This window comes from Pomacea canaliculata, linkage group LG12, assembly GCF_003073045.1.
Source record: "Pomacea canaliculata isolate SZHN2017 linkage group LG12, ASM307304v1, whole genome shotgun sequence".
In the NCBI taxonomy this organism is placed as follows: Eukaryota; Metazoa; Mollusca; class Gastropoda; order Architaenioglossa; family Ampullariidae; genus Pomacea; species Pomacea canaliculata.
The window spans coordinates 16,817,549-16,832,812 of record NC_037601.1 but is presented as its reverse complement, the minus strand read 5'-3'; the positions used below and the strand labels follow the sequence as shown (position 1 = coordinate 16,832,812).

General features: G+C 35.0%; 1 protein-coding gene across 3 annotated transcripts; it reads left to right on the top strand.

Annotated features, from left to right (window-relative positions):
• The first annotated feature begins 44 nt into the window (after positions 1 to 44).
• LOC112576931 (PQ-loop repeat-containing protein 1-like) lies at positions 45 to 11,377 on the top strand. Of its 3 annotated transcripts, none has more exons than XM_025259807.1 (6): positions 45 to 177; positions 1,927 to 2,337; positions 2,752 to 2,888; positions 5,585 to 5,632; positions 8,011 to 8,227; positions 8,536 to 11,377. In XM_025259807.1, exons 2-6 carry the CDS (start codon positions 2,114 to 2,116, stop codon positions 8,732 to 8,734), a joined length of 825 nt encoding a protein of 274 aa, XP_025115592.1. In that variant the 5' UTR covers positions 45 to 177; positions 1,927 to 2,113; the 3' UTR covers positions 8,735 to 11,377. The 3 variants fall into 3 exon arrangements, with proteins under 3 accessions (XP_025115592.1, XP_025115595.1, XP_025115594.1); XM_025259809.1 differs by lacking the exon at positions 45 to 177 and adding an exon at positions 246 to 365; XM_025259810.1 differs by lacking the exon at positions 5,585 to 5,632.
• Positions 11,378 to 15,264: the final 3,887 nt, after the last annotated feature.

Below are 15,264 nucleotides of genomic sequence, written 5' to 3'. Positions count from 1 at the left end.
ATAATTTTATGGTTAAAAAAGCATTTAGTAAAAAGGTCTTGAAAACCATCTGAAAGATGAGGTCAGTTGCTTGTAACTGAATAAGCTCCCTTGGCTAGGGGAGTGAAGTTTGCTGTTTACATGCCGGGCTTTCTGCACCGCGTTCCACGTCTAACCAACTTTTAACATATCTTGCAGGTTAGTCTTCGCTGTGAACGCGCATAAATCGCGTTATATAAATTAATACTGTTTAGATGTCGCTTTTTGGTTGTCTGTATTTACAAGCGTCATGATCAAATGTCCGTCGCTGTGGCGATTTGAAACGAGAAACGAACATCGATCGGTATGGCCTGTCTGTTGTATGCCTTTGACACCACACGTTGCAGGTAAAACCAAACCTGTTGTGGTCAATCTTTAAAGTAGTGAAACGTGTCAACGTATGAATTGAAGTACATAAAGTAGGGCGAAGTGTTGATAACAGATAAGGCACCCGCAAGATTACGGAATGCTGACACAGATTGAACAAACGATGAAACTGAATTTGTGAAAAGATACTTTGTTGAACTCTGTATCTAAGAAACAAGTGACGTAACGAAAGAATATTAATATTTAGGTGCATCCAACACGTACTGCTTCTTTTGGTAGGCTAAGCAGATCAAGAAGCTGGCATTATTTAGGACATTTAATTATTGGATAGGGAGACGTTTTTAAAAATTGTACAACTACAGGTCAAACATTTGTTCGTCCATATTTGGAATATGCCAATATGACAGTGTGTCAATTTCTAAAAAAAAAAAAATTTAAAAGGATTCAGTATTAGTGGAAAGCGTACAAAGCTGTGCTATTAAATTGCTTGTAGAATGCAGAGATTTGTCTTATACCAATAAATAAGTTCTTAAGACTACTCTCTAACTGGAAGGAGGATCAGGGGAGATCTCATTCAGATGTTTAAGATATTTCATGGATATGATGACACTGGCATGCATTTATTTTCTTTTCATCATCCACTCACATTTCTAGAAATTCAGAAGGGAATTTTTTTTATCAGACATAGTATTAGTACTGAACACAAATTTTACTTTCCACAAAGAGTTTCTGCTAATTGAAACTTACTTCCAGCTAGATATGCACTACTATTAAATATTAATAAATTAGAAGAGCTTCAAGAATTATTTAGCTAACATTCCAAATTTATATATTTGTATATTTATACAGTTTTAATGGATAATAAACCATGCATGTAAAACTCAAACTTAGACTATTTCAAAGTGACTTTAAGAGAGGATATTAGGAGGGGCTATGAGGCCTAAGCAATGACAGCCTGTTTTGCTACTACTACATGTACTACTATTTAAAGTTATTTTCTACTTTTTAACATAGTTTTTTTCTTTTTTATGAATCAGTTCACCAGCTTCATGTATCTGTCTCCTCTGCATAGCAGTGTGTTTAGGTGTGCGTGTACATTCTGCATTTCTTTTATAAAGCAGCCTTTTGCTACATTTGTCCATGCATTTTAATACTTTGCCACAGTTTTGAAGGTGTATAATTTTGTTAACCATCAGGGTCCACAGTTATGAATTAAGGGTAAGGTGTTGCCTGGGGCAACATGGGGAATATGCCATGGGAAACATGGGGAACTGAGAGACAAGTGACTTGTTTCCAAAGTTTTTTAAACTGGTGTCTAAACCCTGCAGATGTTGTTTTACGCTTGAAGCGGTAGTCATAAGGTGGTGGCAAAAGTGTCCTAGAGGAAAGAGACATGAAATATCTGCGTAGTCTGGTCACTGCTTTATCACTTCGGAAACGAAAGGCTTCTCCTTGAGTTATTCATTTTGCCGTGGGAAAATAACTTATTCTCGCTTTATCTCTGGGGCTCCAGCTGATTTACATCATTATTTAATTATTGTTCACCTTGTTTATTTATTTGTTTTGTTTTGTATTTTACAGGGACACCATGCCAACAGATTCATGAGCCAAAACACATGCTGAATGCAACTTCAAGAGGAGAAACATTCCACTGCTTATTGTACACAGAGTACTCAATTTACTTAGCATAAAATAATGTCATAACTCAACAGAGGTTCCACATTTTGTAAACCATATCACGACTCTCGGCAGGCTGATTTAGGTTTGAATGATGGACACTCTTTTCAACTTCAAGTTGGAGGACCTTGAGATAATGGGTAGATCCATTGTACAGATAATCAGTATAGTTTCTCAGACAGCTATGGTACTGGGAGGTGTGGTCCCATTCATTCCCCAGTATCTTGACATCAGGCGTACTCACAATACTGAAGGCTTCTCATTATTTGTGTGCTTAACTCTGCTAATTGCCAACATACTCCGCATCATGTTTTGGTAAGTTTAGACAACTCTAAAATTCTCTCAGTGGTCCAAACTTTTATACATAAAGTTTTGTTTATATTTAATTTCTCAAGAAATTTATGTCATTGTCGTGTTTGTTAATCCATAGCGATTTAGAGCAGTTATTGCATTCTCTGAAAGATGGAAAAATACTGGATGTGTTGGGGATGAAATTAAACTTAAGTAAAGATTCATTTTTCATTGATGCTAAGTTATGATACCTATTGACTAGTTGCATAGCTAGAAAAACCCACAGAACATGAAAAGCTTTCTTCACCTACAAAAAGCTGGAATATATGAGTGATGATTAATATTGTTGTAACTGTAACATGATGAAAATGTATCAAAATGTCTTCTTCAGAATGCTGTGATAAATCTGAGGCATGTACTAAGTCTTTTATATTGCAGGTTTGGAAAGCACTTTGAACTGCCTTTGCTGGTACAGAGTATTATTATGATTTTTGCTATGCTCGTCTTAGTGGAGCTTTGTGTCAGGGTGAACCAGACAAATGAGATAATTTCTTCAAGATCACGTCGTTTCACAGGTATTGCATCATATTTTTTTCTAAAATGTTAAATGCCTGTCTTTTAAATGTTGTGGGGTATGTTTGTGAATATATATTTACTTTCATTGGCCTGACATTTAATTTTGCTGCATTTACCAGGTTTCGCTTTTAAAATTTTTTTTAAACAGTAGTCAAAGGTGAAGCTTCATTTTTTTTTATTTGCATTTTTTGGCAGAGAAGTGCAACAGAAAGAAAAAAACATTTTTATAGCATAAAATGGATAGTCTATTTGCATTGCTTAATATTTTTGTTCTCAATTTTTCAAATCTTAAGGCATGTTCTTAGTGATTGATCAAGTTTTAATTTATAAACAAATAGACAAGATTTTTATAGTTATTGTGACTATTCTAGCATTATTATTCTGTTTATGATAATTATCATCGATATCATTATTATCATTATCTAAACTGAACATAATTCTATTTATTTATATCTGTTAATAATAATAATAGTAATAAATAATGCATAATTTATAAGTGCATTATCACACTCATGAGAAAAGAAAAAGACATGGACATATAAAAGACAGAAGGATAAACGGCCAGACTGATAAACAATTAAAGACGAGTGTAGAAGATGCAAAGAGAAATTGGATAACGAACAGCAAGGATGAAGGGTTTTGTGAATCTGCAGAGAAAGACAAGTAGGCGGACTAGTAAGTACACGAAAAAGTGAAAGGAAGGGTTAGAAGATGGACTAGCATTATGTGGACTGTTGTTAGGAGTAATGCTTATAGAACAAATATATTTTTAGTGCAGGATTCGATGGTGGGTACATGATGATATGGAAAGGGAGAGAGCTCCTGTTTTGCTGCCGTCACTAAAAATCCTGTGACCGTATGTTGTTGTTCTGGTGACATGGATATGTAGGATACGGTCATCAGACAAAGAGCAGAATTATCTGGTTGAGATATAGGGAAAGAGAAGTCTAGATAAAGTCATGGCAGAAGCCTGCAAAAAAATTAAAACAGTACAGACAGTCTTTACTTAATGCGACAATGGATTGGTAGCCAGTTCAGAAAACAAAGTAGAGGAGTGACCTGGTCCTGTTTCCTAGCTCTAAGTACCAAATGTGCAGGGGAGTTCTGTTCTTTCTGGAATGTATGAAGAAGGTATGTGGGGCAACATGCAAGCAAGGAGTTAACAGTAATCAAGGGGAGATAGAACAAATGCACAGACAAGTATGTTGGCAGTGCGTGTAGAGAGAATGTGGCGGATGGCACTGATCTTACATAGTTCATAATAGGCAGATTGACAGACAGCTGTAACTCAAGTCATGTCTGCAGTGATGGTGACTCCCAGATTTCTGATGGATTATTTAAAGGTGATATTGGTTTTCTCCATGTAATATCTGTGACATGTCTGCGCAGAGCATTTTTTCTTTTAGTGGGCCACCTCTAAATCAAATGAAATGGCATCATATAAATCGCACAATTTTGAATGCAGCATTTCTGAAACTAGTGTCTTAGAGCATCCACGCTGTGTTGCTCTTTGAAAAGAAGTTTGAAAGGATGGAAAGGTGAAAATGTTTAAAAGAAAATTGAAAAATATATATTAAAGAAAACAGAACAAACATTTATCAGTGCATAAAGTTGTTTCAGTGATTCAGATATGTCATGTGTGATCTACCACCAGTTTTATAAGGGATTACAATTCATGATCCTAATTGTAAAGGTGAAACTGACAGAAGATGAAAATTGTGAAGGGTAAAGTTTTCCTTTTTTGTACCTCAAAATGATATATGTCACATGATTTGAAGATAATCTTTATTACCGTTGTGAAAAGTAAATCACTAAATCAAAAATGCCAGATTGATGGACTATCTCTTAAAAAAGACATAGAAAAGAAACCTCATATTCGTTTAAAAAAAGTTCATTAAACAGGAACACTGTTTTTCTTGCTAATTTCTGAAGTTCAATTTTTTTCATATGTACATAGTAAGTATAGGGCAAAGAGTGTGCAGGGGTTAGAGCAGCAAACCTGGTTGAAACATTAATTCTTACATCAGACAGGTATTCATTCTGTTGTATACATGTTGGAAATCTTAAAGATTGCTGGCTCAGCAAGTGTTTGAATAATCTTTTGTTAATACTGTGATATGATGCAGAAATGTTCTACATTTCCTCTCTTTGAATTTGATTCTGCCAAATGTAGCAGTCTTGAAATTGCGTGAAGATATGTGCTTCTTTTTATTATTGTTATTATTGCTCATTGAACATTTAATTCAGATTTGCTAATGATATATATGAAGAACTGCAAGAAATATAATTAAACATAGGCATTGACAATTTTGTCAGCCAGCATTACAAATTTACTTAACTAAATATGTCAATAATTATGACTACCCCTATTTTATGGGCTGGTTATCTGCAGTCACAACAGAAACATTTTATTTCAGTGATACAGCTTCTTGTTAGATTATAAAAGGTGCTGAAATGGATCAAACTAATTCCAGTATGTAATAGCATCACACATTTTTAAAAAATGATGATATGGGAAGACATCTTGCAGAAGCAGCTTCATAATTTGAATTAATTCATTAAATTGGTTTTCAATTGTCATGAATACACTACTCATCAATTATTTTTTTTATTAGAAGCACTCAAAGGTAAAATTTACCAACAATCTGAGCTATGTATTTTGTTGTTGTATCTTTTGTTCCTCTGTGAACTACAGGTCAGGATAGTTTGGCATACTCTCACTTACAGACTCATTCTTTTCTGGGTATGTACCCAAAATTTTGAATTTAAGAACACCGTGCATAACTGGCAGTCTTGTGCTGCTGTCCAGCAATTGCTTTAGAATTATTTGTACATCTTCAGTTACTAAGTTACTTGGTCATTTAAAAAAAAATGTTTAGTACATTTTGCTTTACATATTACTTTTGTAGCATGCTAAGTGCATGTTTTTAGATTTAGACATTTCTGTGTTAAAATTTATTTACTAGTAGATGTCACAGTACACTGTATACATACTTGCATAGAAAAAACATTGGTTATTTAAATATTAAATAAATCATTCTGTGATTGCCCATTCTGGTTTAGAGGCACTTACTTTGTCTCTCTGTCAGACTATTTCAGTACAAGTTTGAATCAGCATATTAAAACTTGCCACACATTATTAGCTTCTTAGCCTTGTAGTATGTCTGTGGATCAATATGCATTTGGATCTAGTACATATAAAACTATAAATCATTCTTATGAAATGACAGTTGTATTAAATAAATACTGCTTAAATTGTTGTTTCAATGGACTTGTTTTCTTTCGATTATCAATTTGCATGTATTAACATTTTGCCTTGTCCATTAGCATGCACATACATGCTTGGAGTACATTTTAAACTGGATTCAACTAGTCAGCAAGAATAAAAAAAAACAACATTTTCTTTGCAAGCTTTCTATTCCTATTAATTTTTAAGGTGTGTTTGACATTCCTTTTTTCCACCCCTTCCCATATTATCAGCAATGCTTCCGTGACATTGTTTTAGTGTATGCAGCATTTATTAATTTTGTGTGGCAGAATACTCATGTCAGCAGTCTTTCACGGAAAATATTAGGTATACCATATTTAAGCTACAAGTCAAATTAAGATTATACTTGTAATTTGGAGATTTTAAATATAGCATGAAAAATGTAAATTAAGATGTTGCTGATGATGTAAGAAGATATTGCTTCAACACATTTAATTTATTTGCCATAGAGTTTGAGTCAAGTGAAGTGCAAAACAAATGGTGGATCTTTTTTCACAGGATTAACTTAGATGTTTCAAGCACTTACAATTCTTTAATTCCCTGTTTATGCAAAACACTGTGCTGTTCCACGGGGTTTATGATGAAATGCAATGAGTAGAATCTGGTCTCTCCATCAACCTCATGCAAGACATATAACTGAGAGCTACTCACAGAAAACAAACAGCTTTCAGTCTGATGTTAGTGATCTTTACCTGATAGATGTAGCTTTTGTCAGTGCATTTAATTTTAAAGTTACCTTAGCATGTGCCTATTTGTCAGTTGATTTTCTTTTAAAATCATTTGCTTTTACTGGTGCTTAATCAAGCCATTGTCAAATATAGTATACATTTTAAAAAATGGAACTTAGTGCCAGAATCTAACTTATCATTAAATTGTTTTTTAAATTGATAGGATTTGGGAAGCATGAACAATATTTGCGACATTCAAAAGGGTGTTGATTAGAAGACCTGAATCTGGTTAAAACCTTAATTTCTGCTAAGTGGAAAATGCGATGTCCTATGAAAATTTATTTGCTGTTTGCTTAAAGCAATATTTTGGTAAGATTTTTTTAAAGATAGAGTGTTGATAGGTTATCACATTTCAAAAACAATAATCAAATTACATGTAAACAAAAATCAATGTTAATCAGTTTTATTTGCTTATGTTGTAGCTTTTATGACTGGTTTGTAGTCTATCCATCCTTTCTATCCCCTGGCTTTAAAATGCTGAACCTGATTCTTAAAATGGAGGCCTCTAGTGGATATCTTATGTACCGCCTTAGGTACGAAGAGTAGTTAGTAATAGCTTATTCTGAAATGTGTACAATTAAGACTGGCAATTAATACATAAATATCTCAATCTTTTGTTTGTGTACTATGTAAATGCAGTCCTCCCCTCTTTTTATACACACATTGGGTTCCATGACCAAGTGTGTAAAATGATTTTCATGTAAAATAGCAAACCGAGTACAAAAGCAAAGAAAGCATAAAATTTGATTTTGCATAAAAAGGGGGGGGCTGCTGTAATAGCATGTGAAGAAATTATAGACATATACTTTTATTATGTGTCTGCAGTTGGTGCTATATTAAATATATTTCTTTTGATGTAGCTGGAGGAGGCCATGGGTGTCTGTGGCTTTTACTAATACCTTGAACCCTGTGAGGAAGACTTGGATTCTGGCATGGTTCTGTGTATTCCGTGAAATGCTAATCTACAGCAAAATTTCTTATCTCTGTGTCCCATGTCTGCCATTACTAACATATTAGGTCATTTCATATTCACTTTGCAAAGTGTCAAGTTTTGAACAACACATAATGTTTGTTTGAACTTCAAAAAAGATTGTCTAATCAATTCATATTTTCTGTGAATGACAGATTTTGATCCAGAGCATTTTTGGAAGTGGACAGATTTTCTCAGCTATGTGGAATTTTCTCTCACTTTCACTCTGCTGGTGGGAATTGTAACTTTACTGTTGATCAATGTTCCCGTTTACGTTGAACTCTTGGGTTTTGCGGCTGTCTTCACAGAAGCCATGCTTGGGGCACCACAGTTCTACAGAAATTTCCAGAACAAGTCTACAGTAGGGATGAGGTATGAACCCCTTTGTCAACATTCAATTTTTAATTTATATTTTATTTATATATTTGCTCTTATTCTTATGAGGAACAAAGAAATGTGTTGGTTCAGACTATTTTTCATATTTCTTTTCAGTTTTGCTAACACAGAAGAAATATTTTTCTTGTTTTCTAGTAATGATGTAGTCTTTAAGTACATTTCAGTTTGTAGCCTTTGTATTTAAAGTACTTAATATCATTCCTTGATTATGTTTTTTTTTTTTCTCTTCATGCATCTCTCAGTTATTAAACTGAAACAGACTAACTGTTGTATCTGATCTACAGCAAGAAGATGGTGGCCTTCTGGACATGTGGCGATGTGTTCAAAACAGTGTACTTCATCCTTCGGGAAGCACCGGCCCAGTTCTGGATATGTGGCATGCTGCAAGTGTCTATTGACATTGCCATCTTTCTTCAAGTGCTCATCTATATGAACAACCCTCTGCTTGTGGTGAAAAAGCAAAGCAAACCAGCCATAAGTTAACCATCACTTTTTTTATCTAGTTAAGAGTGTCCAAGGACTAACCAACCATTTGGTTTGGATGGGGCTGGGGGAGAACAGGGAGCAATGCACCCGAAATGCAGAGCACATCAATAAAGCAGATGGTTTTCATACACTCACTGTGCCTTGATATGTGAAATGTCTTTTTGTTTTTATCTCCATTTTTATCTTTGCTGTGACAGGCTGTTTGCGGTGTTGATTGTTTAGAGTTTTGTTGCATGTACACTTAGTATGATAATAAATAGTTGAGTCTATGCTGTGATATATGCAAAGCTGTTGATATGGAAGTACTGCATGTAGTGTTATCTTCTAGAATTTAGGTCTCCTTTTTGAATGGTTTTGAGTTTTTATGATACTAATAATATTATATTTCACTTGTTTGTATTTACTTGTCTTTTTATTATGAGTGATAGATATTGTGAGCAAGAATGCTTTTATAATAAATAATCCATTTTTCATCTTTCATGGTCCACAACAAAAAGTTACCTATAATCAGAAATTTGCTTTTTGATTCTTTCTTTTTCAAATCAACTAGAATATAAACAAATAACAGAAAGCTGTGTATTTTAAATTCCACTTCACATGTTTTCTTTTCCTAGTTCTACTGTTTGGATTTTTTCTGTTCTGTTTTAATATTGCAAGCTTTCAAGTTGGGTCTAAAACCAGGTTTTTTTCTCAGTTAATAAGCACTAATCAATACACAGAGTAAAGACTTGATAGCATGTAGATAAAAAAAAAATGTCCTTAAGAAGTATTGGCAGCACTGCAGATCTGCTGCTACTTGTTCTGATCTGAGGAAGGTTAGCTTTTACTATTTATATCTGGGTTGGTTTTTGTTTTTGTTTTTTTTTTTACATTTTAAGACCTTAATTTTTATGTTTTTTTGTGAAGAGTGTCATCCAAACTGATGAAGTTCATCAATACTTTTCTAACATCATTATTATACCTTGCGTTCAATAAAAGTTGAAAAACTCTTGGAACAAAGTTTGTCACAACCAAGGAGTTCTGTCTGATACATAGATTTGTAAAAATGTGTACAGTAAACAGACACCACCATTTATTTTTAATTGTTATATGCTGACATTTTATAATATTAAATTTTAACATGTTTATACATGTGCACATAAACAGGTAAATTTTCAGGCAGTGAAATGTAAAAGTCCCACGTTTTAATGTTTTTGTTAATGTTATGTTGCATTGAAAACTTCTTTTTATATAGTTTGCCGATGCTACTAAATAGCTCTGCTCTTTGTAATATTTTAATATTCCATTTAGATACTAAATAACGTTTTTTTCTTAATATTACATAGTTTCATATAAGATGATGTAATTGCTATAGTAATATGCAGAATCTACTTTTTGCTAGACCTAACTGTTGGTAAACTTATTGAGAAGGTCTGTACAACCGATCTCAGAAGTTTTAGCTTGCTATTAATCTTTACTTACATCTTATTTATTTTATTTTTTTTTTGTTATTTTACAATTGTATGTAAGATTTTTATATAAATTAATATAGATTTATTATTTATTTATATCAGGAGCCAATTATATTTTGAACAGTTATGTATTTTGAAATTTTACTTGACATTCAGTGTTATGAATGACATGAGTCTTGCATTCTTCATTTTTTTTTAAACTGTAATTACTGACTGCATGCTGTATAATAATAATTGTATGCCTATACTTAAAACTGTATTGTTATAATGATATATGCCTTTGCTTAAAACCTTTAAAAATCTTTCATATTGTGTATTTAGTCATGACTGAATATTTTAAAATCAAGTATCAAAGAAAATAAGCCAGAAAATTTTCTTTCTAGCTCAATATTAATGATGACATAAGTTATCAAATCAAATCAGACTTTATTGTCTGTTGAGGAGACCTAAGACAGAAATTTTTCTTTTGATCACAAGGGCAGGCATACATGCTCATAAAGACATTTACACACACAGGAGTAAAGATACATTATCATGGAAAACTGTATTATTAAAGGAAAAAGAAATTTGACCATAGTCTTTAAATACGGCTAGCTATCATTCCATTTAGTTCTGATATTGGGATCAAACTTTGTTGGGATGTTTGTGATTTCAACCAGCACTGCAGCAGGCAGCAGCAAACAATCATAATTCTTCTGCTTGTCTAGCCTTCATCTTGTTTTAGGCAGTATTATTATGTCAGTATAGTTGTATATGTTTACTTTAATGAGGGTTTTCGCTGTTATAAAGAGTAATGTATTATCTTCATTGTTTTTATTTTATCATGAAGGATTTTTGATGGGACCAGTTGCAGCTTATCAATTCATCACCTTTTGCAACAGGTATTATTACTCTGTACATAATATTTTGGGAATTTTGAAAATATATAATTTAATTTCTTGTTATTACATTGTATCTGAGGTAATTTCACAAACTGGATTTTTATAATTTGGCCTCACTTTTGTTTCTCTGTCACTATTGCCCTTGTACTGTGCGTGTAAGTGAAAAAGAGAGAGATGCTACAATGGATGAAGTCTCTCTTGGTCATTTGTTTTATACTAAACATAATAGTTATTGCTCAACTTCTGCCTGATGTCAGATTTGAATAAAGTGTAACTGAAACGTTACCTCCTTTAGGAGCTGAAACTGCCATGCCTTCATTATATTGTATTTCTTTGGTATCAGGCTGTTTATTTAAGGGCTGCATACATGCACATCTAAATACAAATACATGCACATGTGCGCACAGGCTAAGGTGCATGTTTGGATGATAATAATAATATGTGATTATGATCACAGTTTCTTTTTTTTGAAGCAGACATTTGTTAAAGTGCTTGAACAGAAGCAGTGGAGTAGGAAAGGGGAAAGGAGCCACCCGCTCAAACACGCATAATGAGGCAAGAATATGAACGCCGTTTATCGCATGAAGTTTTTTCCCCCTCCCCCCCCCCCAAAAAAAAAAACAAAACAAAATCAAGCATCCTCGTACACCACTGAGAAGTATCGAGTACGATCCTCCAGAAGTAGGGGGCTTTGAAGCTGAACATATGGGCAGTTTGTGGACCTGTTTCCCCTCGTTAATAATCTGCCTTTCATGATTTGGGTGATAGGAGTATTGAGATTGTTTGCGTCGGTTAAAACTAGGCACAGCAGGTAAGACTCTTGGCATAGCGTGTTACCCGAGTAACGTATATGGCAAACTCCGTCATCTTGATGTGAAATCCTTTTATCCCAGTCGTTTATTTGCTAGGAAAGCTGAGTCCAAAGGGAAGCTACTTCGTGTTTTTTGCGACTCTTTCGTTGCCTCCCCTGCTCTAGAAAAAAACATGGGCAGCCCAAAATCGACCTTTCTTCGTAAAATGAGCGTTGCTTGCGCTGCTGGAACTCACGACTACAGGTAACGAATATTCATGCGTTCAATTTCAAAATACACCTTTCTGAATTTCTGCAAGTTTTATCTTGCTTAACACATTTTAAATAAATTAAGGTGGATTCATAATTTCCGCAACCTGTCGTCTGCTTTGTGGCATGGCACACTAAAATTGAATAACACACATTCAACATTAGCAGTACTAGGACTGCTCACGACACAGTACAGAGCAAGCAAAGAAAACTCACTTACATGGCTAGAAGAATAGAGGTACAGTCTTCGGTCAGTTTTCAGCTAGAGCAGAACAAGATAAAAAGTCTTCGTGATTCGCTGAAAACACCAACAATAAAGCATCCATCCACGTATCTACTGTATGCCAAAGGTCTCTCGCTATATCAAATAATAATAATCATAATCATTATCATCAATAATGATTCTCTTTCCTTTGAAGACACGCAGATCTGCTCGCTCGTGTGCATGTAGATTGGAGAAAGGGTTTAAACGAGTTTAGCGCTGATCTAGATTGTGAAGTGGACTACTGGGGAACTAATCCATGTGCCGAGGCCGTCCCGTTGTGTTTTCCCTTGTTTTTATATACAATATTCCGAGGTCTCTTTTTTTTTTTTTTTTTTTTTGGTATGCGCGCTCTTCTGTCAGTAGCTACAATCGTCTCTAACGCTTATAATATAATGCTGACAAAGATATAGTCAGTTTAAATTAGTGACAAGACCACATTGTCCCTTGTCACAGACGTGTGATGCAAGTCCGTGCCTTGATACATTCTACTCGGTTCTCTCAGTGTTCAATTCTGCAGTCTACTCATAGGCTACATGTTATTCATAATTTTCAAATTTTCTGCTCTTGGGTGCTGAGCTTTTGAACCCTCCTGCCTCTATTTTTTAAAAAGAAAAATTTTGAGATTCGTTTCTGATTTGCTCTTCCTCAGTAAATATAAAGTCTCTGGCGTTCCAACTGTTTGTTTGAGTACTTTATGTTTTACATAGATCAGTGGGCTGGGTGTTTTCACTGGAAATTACTTCTTCCTAGTCATGAATTTGCACTGAATGAGAGAGTGGGGAGAAGTGATTTAGGGTTCTGGGGATGAAACCAAAGCACCGGACGAAAACCTCCAACAACTGGCCATATCAACATGTGCCACATAAAATCGAGAGAAGTAGTTATGACGTCAGACGAGAACTGGACTGCATGTGTGACAAATGGTAACCAGGTCGCCTAGAGATCGATAGATATTGGCAATTTAAACCTGTAAGTGAAACTTGAGTGTCTTACGTGCAAAGTTCGCTTTTTGCATCTGTCACAGAATCCCGCTCGCGTTCAGGAACTGCCTGCGACTTCTCTCCGGGGTCTGGGGAGAGAGAAGTCTACCTTGTCGTGATTTTAAAACCACACTATTACGATCAGGGCACAACAATTTTATCAACAAACCTCACAGGCGAAGATGAAACCTACATTTTACATGAGATTGCGATGTCGGTAAAGAATCAAGTCTTGTGTCTCAAACTGACTTCACGTAACGCCTAGCGTTAAAATGGGTAACAGCCAGTAAATTCGAATGTTTATTCTGGCTGATAAAAAACATGCTGATGCAAGGCTTTAGCTTTCCTATTGTATGTTTGTTTGTCACTCTTGACCCTGTCTAATGTTTACACCAGATGACTTGCCCAGTGTCGGTCGCTAATATACACTAATGATGCAGAGAGAGGACAGACGCTGCAGTAACCGCACACCAGGGTTCTGAAGCCGGTGAAGGACCCTAGAGCGGGCGCGTGGTCTTACAGAAGTCACTTTCCGCGAGCTAACTACCTCTTTCCTTCATTATTTTCCCCTTTTGAAGAGGCCCTCTCAACAAGTTCTTACGGCCAGAAGGGAGAAAACTTTAGTGGGGCGAGTAGTGCTTCCCCTTTGCTCTGCTTCTAGGGAGTGGAGTTCCTTCCTTTATTGGTGCAGCGATGGGTATTGCACCGCTCCAGCTGTCTTTGTCCTATTTGGCCGAGGTCTTCGCGTTACCCAGGTAAAGAATGAGAGGAAACTTAAGCGCTTGTTAGAAAATAATCTCGTTCTGTCGGTGCCGACGCGCCGCCTAGCGCTGCAAGTGCAACACTTGGCGTATCCCCGACCATGTCAGATGTCCGATGATACGACAAGGCGAGAGAAGAAGCGCTAAGGCAGCTTATTAGGTTGCAATATATTCTTTTAACAGCAAATTTTTTGAATGAAAAGAACAGCGAAAACTATGAAATCATTCGCGATAGTTGTTTTGAAAAATGTCAGTCGTCTATTCGAATAGTTGGCCAGCTCTACTGAAAGACATCAGCATCATCCAAATTAAGATCCCCCCCCCCCACACACACACACACACATTTGAGTATCCCACTTTAGCCCATTCAAAAACAAGGTGAACTGGATCACAAATTCGCAAACATTATTTCTGAACTATTTAGAGCTCTGACAATTGTAAAATGATCGATACACCACTGTATAGTCCGTTTATGCAAGAACTTGATAACTATCGAGTGAAGCTAGAGTTACATTGCATTGTTTGTCCCTTTATACTTGTGTTAAGTGGACTTTTAAGTGCGTTTTATTTTCAACGAATGGCATTCCGTATTATTAAAAATCCCTTTAACAATATTTAGGAATCACTTGAGCCTTTTGTGATCACTTATTTGCTTTTGATTCAATTGAAGGCTTTACTCATTCTTTTATAATCTATCTGTATTTTTTGGCCTCGTTACATTTGAATAAAAAACAAATTAGTAATTACTATTTTAGACACTAAAATTATCCATCTCTACACAAATCTTTAATAACATTCATATATTCAGTCCCAGAGTTTGTCTACATATGAAATAGTCAAAAAGATGAAAAAGTGTCAAAAAAACAAAAACAAAGAAAAGAACCAAAAACCCACTCCATCCTTTTTGAAAAGCTAATATCAGGCTCCCAAAAACAACACGTTTATTTACGTGCACTTGTTAGAATAAATGAATGCTTTCTTGCCTTGACCATTAAAGCATTATTGATGATAAAATGATGCGTCTGTACTTTTTCAATGAAATATAATGCTTTCATGCGAAATCTCATATATCGGTTATCCAAAGGAGGGAAATGAGCCACGACGAGGTAACGAGCAAGTTGGAGATTCT

Excerpts from the sequence above, each read along its gene's own strand:
- LOC112576931 (XM_025259807.1), top strand. The coding sequence starts at position 2,114 with ATGATGGACACTCTTTTCAACTTCAAGTTGGAGGACCTTGAGATAATG. Across the intron at positions 2,889-5,584 it reads AAGATCACGTCGTTTCACAG|GTCAGGATAGTTTGGCATAC; the intron begins GTATTGCATCAT and ends TGTGAACTACAG. Across the intron at positions 8,228-8,535 it reads AAGTCTACAGTAGGGATGAG|CAAGAAGATGGTGGCCTTCT; the intron begins GTATGAACCCCT and ends TCTGATCTACAG.